Source organism: Neophocaena asiaeorientalis, unplaced genomic scaffold, assembly GCF_003031525.2.
Source record: "Neophocaena asiaeorientalis asiaeorientalis breed wild unplaced genomic scaffold, Neophocaena_asiaeorientalis_V1.1 scaffold45, whole genome shotgun sequence".
Taxonomy (NCBI): Eukaryota; Metazoa; Chordata; class Mammalia; order Artiodactyla; family Phocoenidae; genus Neophocaena; species Neophocaena asiaeorientalis.
Window position 1 is genome coordinate 10,881,127 of NW_020174642.1, and position 6,109 is coordinate 10,887,235.

General features: G+C 64.4%; 1 protein-coding gene across 1 annotated transcript; it reads left to right on the forward strand.

The window, feature by feature from the left end:
• The first annotated feature begins 843 nt into the window (after nt 1-843).
• Nucleotides 844-3,771, forward strand: CRYAA (crystallin alpha A). Its single transcript, XM_024758294.1, has 3 exons — nt 844-1,056; nt 2,219-2,341; nt 3,233-3,771. Exons 1-3 carry the CDS (start codon nt 868-870, stop codon nt 3,440-3,442), a joined length of 522 nt encoding a protein of 173 aa, XP_024614062.1. The 5' UTR covers nt 844-867; the 3' UTR covers nt 3,443-3,771.
• Nucleotides 3,772-6,109: the final 2,338 nt, after the last annotated feature.

Genomic DNA, 6,109 nt, shown 5'->3' on the forward strand with positions numbered 1-6,109 from the left:
CCATAGCTGGATGGGCCACAGAGACCGGAGCAAACCGGTTACCAGGCCAGTAACAGGGACAGGGCACCTGCTCTAAGGACCCTGGCTCCGCCTGTTTCCAGGCCTCGAGCTTCTCAGGGATGGCGTCCAGAGGAGACCCCGGGATGCAGGGTTTCCATGTTTGTAAAAGCAAAGCTGCCTCCCCTCGGGATGCACACAGACGCCACAGCAGGGCCCCCCGGTGCTGGAATTACGGGCGCTTTCTAGTTTCTTCTCTTCATTTTCTGTTGAGAGTTTTTACAAGTATGTATAATGTTTGTAATCAGGAAGAAGTAATAGAGGTAATTCTGTTTTGAAACACAATGCAGCCTTGCCTCGTAGCGGTGGGATTTGGGGACCACTTGTCTAGCCTCTGTGCCTCACCCTCTTCGTCTGTGAACCAGGGGTACGAGCTCCCTCTCGTAAGGTGGCCGTGAGGTCACAGGGCACCACATATGCAGACACGGGCATGCTACCTGGCACACAGCACCCCCGCCCAGGAAAGGGGAGATGCGAGCCTTTGCTGCAGCACCGGCTGTGTGTTGGGGGGCACAGAGCCACGCACAGAGAAGCTCCCTGGGGACGCTGTTCCCCTGGCGCCCAGAGCTCTGGGCTGGTCAGTGCTGCAGCCCGGGGCTGGGGGACGTGCACGCTCAGCCCAGCCCACGTTTCTGCTGACTGGGCGGCCTCCCTCCTGAGCTCACGCCTTCCAGACAAATCCCCCTGATGCCTCCATTCTGTCCCGCCGTATATAAGGAGGGCGTGCGCCCCGGGTCCTCAGTGCGCTGCCCAGAGGCCCCTGCCCTGACTCCCCGCCGGCCCCAGGTCCCTGCAGAGTCCGCGCCCACCATGGACATCGCCATCCAGCACCCCTGGTTCAAACGTGCCCTGGGCCCCTTCTACCCTAGCCGGCTCTTCGACCAGTTCTTCGGCGAGGGGCTCTTCGAGTACGACCTGCTGCCCTTCCTGTCCTCCACCATCAGCCCCTACTACCGCCAGTCCCTCTTTCGCAGCGTGCTGGACTCCGGCATCTCCGAGGTAAGACCCGCTGTGCGCTGCTTCCTCCTGCGGCTGCAGGGGGGCCGGGCCGGGGCCGGGCGAGAAGCAGGGGTTTGTGAGGGCCGGCCCTGGGGCACACGCGGCACCCCTGCGCTGCGTGCTCCCGCCCTGCTTCGTGGAGCGGCTGGTGACCGCCGTGGGGCCACTTTCCCGCCTCAGTCCACCTCGTCCGTCCTGGACGCACAGAGGCCAGGCAGACCACCCCGCAGCGGAGCCTCGCGTGCCCCCGGGGTGCTGGGAGGAAGAGCCCGCCTGCTGCCTGCTCCCTGCTCCTCCTGTCATCAGCGCATGGCCTGTATGTGGTTGGTGCCGTCCCTCCATGCGCCGGGAGCCCCCGGAACAGCCCAGGGCACGGGCGCTGGTGGACGGAGCCCTGTGTGGCCTGGGGCTGCACTTTCCCTCCAGCAGCGAGGTCTGGCAGGAGGCCTCCTGCCTGAAGCCCTCTGCGGCCACGGAGCTGCAGTGTGTGGGCTCTTCCCGAGTTCCCCCCGGGCGCCCAAGGCCAGGCCCCGAGGGCAGGCAAGGCAGCCCATTGGCCTTCCCTCCCAGGGTCCAGTGCTCTGGAGGTGCCAGGGGTCACCACTGCCTAAAACACAGAGGCCTGCTCGGAGCTGGTGAAACGCCGACCATTCTGGGGCCGACGGAGCCCAAAGGAGCGTCCCCAGCAAGGGGAGTGGGAGGGGAGGCGGCCGAAAGCAGTTTCTGTGTGAGGAGCTGGGCAACCTGCGTAGGCTGCCGGCATGTCACATGCACGTCCGTGTGCAGAGACAAAGCCCCAGGCTGTTCACGGAGAGGCGGGCAGAGCCCCAGGGCCGCGACCTCATTCCAAGTGCTCAGTCCCACCGACCAGCCAAACAACACGTAAGCAGCCAACCAACCGATGTGTAACAGGCCGCACAGCCCACACCCATCACCCAGGCGGCCCCTCACCCACCAGGCGGTCTCAGAGCCCCGGGGCTCCGGCTGTCAGCCCAGTGGCCACAGAGGCCTGAGTCCCAGGTCCCTCTGCCCCCCGGGCACGTGGGCGGAGAGCTTAGAGCTTTGACTGCAGGTTCTGTTCTGATGACTGGGGACTGAGCCCCGGCTGCCCCCCTCCCTGAGCTGCAGCCCCGTGGAGACCCACACGGACACTTGGTTTCAGGTGCGATCTGACCGGGACAAGTTTGTCATCTTCCTGGACGTGAAGCACTTCTCTCCCGAGGACCTGACGGTGAAGGTGCAGGAGGACTTCGTGGAAATCCACGGCAAGCACAACGAGCGGCAGGTGAGCCTGGGCCCACAGGGAGGGGCTGCACCCCCGAGCGAGGCCCCGTCCTGGTGACAGGAGGCCGCCCCGGGCCCGCAGCAGGCCTGGGCAGTGGGTGAACGGCCGGTGGGGGCCTGTGGGGAACCCCAATCAGGAGCTACTCGGCATCCCGGGCTCTGTCCAAATCCCCTGGGTGAGGGGGTGGGCTTAGGAAAGACCCCAGGAGACACCAGCACCAAGGGAGCGAGCTCCAAGCCACGTAGGTTTTCACACCAGCTTCTCTTGGGGGGACGGTACAGCTGACTCGTATCGGAGCCTGAGTGCCCAGAGCCCGTTATCTCGAGGGGGCAGGGGCCCAGCCAGGACAGCTCAGAGATCAGGGCTTTGTCCAGTAGTGGGGAAGCTGGAGGCGGGGGAGAGACCCTACTGCATCTGCTGCTCTGCCCTCCTGGGCCCCTGGAGATGCCCGGACACTACGCCAAGGCTCTGGGTCTTTCCACCTGGAGGGAAGGGAGTCGGGCCAGGGGCTAAGCTGGGTCCAGGGTGTCAGGAGAAGGGAACGTCGAGGCATGGCTTTCTGACCCAGCTAGGTGGATGGCAGGGACCTGAGCCCAAGCAGTCTGTGAGGCCAGAGGTGCAGGGACAGCTGGACCCAAGGGCCGGGCCAGGGGCAGGACCACTCACACGACGTTGGGGTGACATTATCGTGAAGAGCCAGGGGCCCCAGGCAAGCCCAGACTGTATGCAGGGATGCAGCGCGGTCCCAGAGCCCTGGACACGGTCCAGCCCACGCCCTGTGAGGGTATCGTGGGTCTGACCCTCATGCGGTCCAGGATGCCCTCCTCTGTGAGAGGCAGCCACCATCCGCTGTGGCGGCGTCTCTGACCGCGCCCTCCCCCGGCCCCCCAGGATGACCACGGCTACATCTCCCGCGAGTTCCACCGCCGCTACCGCCTGCCTTCCAACGTGGACCAGTCCGCGCTCTCCTGCTCGCTGTCTGCGGACGGCATGCTGACCTTCTCTGGCCCCAAGGTCACGTCTGGCATGGATGCCGGCCACAGCGAGCGGGCCATCCCCGTGTCGCGGGAGGAGAAGCCCAGCTCCGCGCCCTCCTCCTAAGCTCGGCCTCGGCCTCGGCTGCCACCCGCTGCGGCCCCCGCCACCCATCCCTCCGGGGGAACCCTAAAAAGTGGGGAGTCTGTCTCCCCTGCCTCCCCCTTTTCCATTTCCTTTTCCTTTTCTCCGAGGGCATGAGGGTTTGAGAGAGTAGCCTGGAGAGCTCGGGGCCTTGGCCTGAGGTGCTGAGACCCCAGAGTGACCTGGATTCCAACACCAGCCAATCGGTGGAAGTGACCGCCATCCCAGCTTCTCAGACGGCATCCCCATCCTCCCGGGCTTGCGGGCCGTCCAGGCTGGCCGGGAGGTCAGAGAACACCCCTTGCTGAGCAATCTCTGGGTGGCCTCTGGTCTCCAGGGCCAGCCAGGTGCGTCTCAGCCCTCGGTGGCAGGCGCCCTCACCGGGGCCGAGCCAGGTGCCGTGAGATCCGTCTGGTGGGGCTCCCGTGCGCCCGGGCTCTCTGCAGGCTGCACCTCTCAGACCCCCTCCCCTCCAACCCTTCTCTATGTAGTGCCGCTCTTGGGGCATCTGGTCACCCATGAAAAGGCAGCCCGTGGCAGTCAATAAAGAGCAGGTGACACAAGCAACTTGCTGTGTGCTGGCCGTACTATTTTCGTGGCGGGGGTGGGGGGCGGTTGGAGAGCAATGGAGAAGGCGCGAGGGGACCCGTAATGGGGATGCGAGGGACGAAGGGGTGGGGGAGACTGGTCCGCCTGTCCCTGTTCAGCCCCGGCTGCCTCTAAGTGACCGGGTCGCCTCCTGGCTCCCAGACCCAGTGCAGGAAGGAGGGGGCTCCTTCAAGAGCCCCGAGGGATGGAGGGAGGAGGGGAGGGGGCGGAGGACTTGGGAGGGAGAGGATCTGGGCTCCCTTCTCTAACCCTGTGTGGGAACTGGGGTGCCAGGTGGGGATTTCCTGACCACTGGCCTCCCCCTGGGGACTTCTGTCCCAGCTCCTTTGGGGTTTTGCTCCCTGGAAATCAGAAGTGTCCATCCCTGTTAGGTACCACACCCTGGGGGCCCCCCTCACTCTGGCTCCCCCTTCCTGGAACAGGCACGGGGCCCTCGGGGGTTTCTGGCGACCAGGTCTGAGTGTCCCCCACACAGAGGGGCGGCCTTCGTGCTGTGTGCCCAGACTCCCCCGCTATGAGAGGAGACAAGCAGCTTCCCGGGGGAGCCAGCAGGGGGTGGGCGATCAGCCAGGGGCTGACAGCTGCGCGGTGACCATGTAGAGGGCAGTGGGCGGCCGGATGTGGCCTCCAGGAGTGGGAAGCGAGCGGATGCCCCGGCTGGACGGGCACTGCTGGTGTTGCGAGGCCATGTGGAGGGCCCTCTCCCGGGCAGCGGGGGCCAGGGGCCCTGGGCGCCCTGATGGGGCCCAGCGGGATGTTCCTTGTGGTGGTGCCCAGGCTTCTCCTCCCGGGAGAAACTGGACAGCAAGCAGGGAGGGCACATGGGAGAATTTCCAAAAGTGAGCACTGCTTAACACACAGTGTGAGAACACACACACACACACACACACACACACACACACACACACACTTGCGCCCTTGTAGCTTGGGGTCACTCTGGGTTTGGCCCCATCTAGGGAAGGGGCCTCACCCCGTGGGAGCTTCTCCAGACTCCTTTCCACCCGCCCCCCTCCAGGCTCCTTCCAACAGGAAGCCCCCCTGCCGCCGCCCTGCCTTTTCATCCACACCCGTGGAGAAGGGCATACCCTGGGTAGGCAGCGTAAACGGCCACTGCACTAGGGGGCTGGGTAGGTATTTTGGAAAATCAGTGTCTCTGAGGTCCCTGTTCCTCCCGGGTACCCCCAGAGGGCACCTTCTGTTTTGTACAGCCTGGCCTATCACTGCACCGGGTCTGGGGGGCTGAGGGGTCCTGTTGGTCTGGCCGCAGCCAGAACTGACCTGTCATTAGATGCCGCTGGTCTTGAGTTCACTGTGGTTTTTGCCCAGGCCTGGTAACAGCCTGAGCTGTGATCCCCAAATCCATATGTAAGTCCTCACCCCCAGCATTTCAGAGTGTGACTTTTTTTTGCGGTGTGCGGGCCTCCCACTGTTGTGGCCTCTCCCGTTGCGGAGCACAGGCTCCGGACGCGCAGGCTCAGCAGCCATGGCTCACGGGCCCAGCCGCTCCGCGGCATGTGGGATCTTCCCGGACCGGGGCACGAACCCGCGTCCCCGGCATTCGCAGGCAGACTCTCAGCCACTGCGCCACCAGGGAAGCCCTGGAATGTGACTGTTTTGAAGATGAGGGTCTCCAAAGGGGTGAATAAGTTAAAATGAGGTCATGAGCGTGGCTCCTAACCCCATAGGGCTGGTGGCCGTACAAGGAGGGGAGGTTAGGACCCAGACACTCACAGAGGGATGACCAAGGGGGTCACAGGGAGGGGACAGCCGTCTCCATGCCCAGGAGGGAGACCTCAGAGGAACCACGCCTGTGGCACCTTGATCTCAGATTTCCAGCCTCCAGGACCGTGAGAAAATGAACTTGTGTTGTTTAAGCCTCCCTGTCTATGGCATTCCTCGCGGCAGCTCGAGCTGACTAATACAGACCTGAATACGCAGACTTCAGCCCTCTGGGGAGGGGTGTGAGGTCACGCAGCAGGCTCAGGGAATCCGGGACGGAGCTCCTTGGGGATTGCAGGGAGCCCTGGGGCCCAGCCCAGG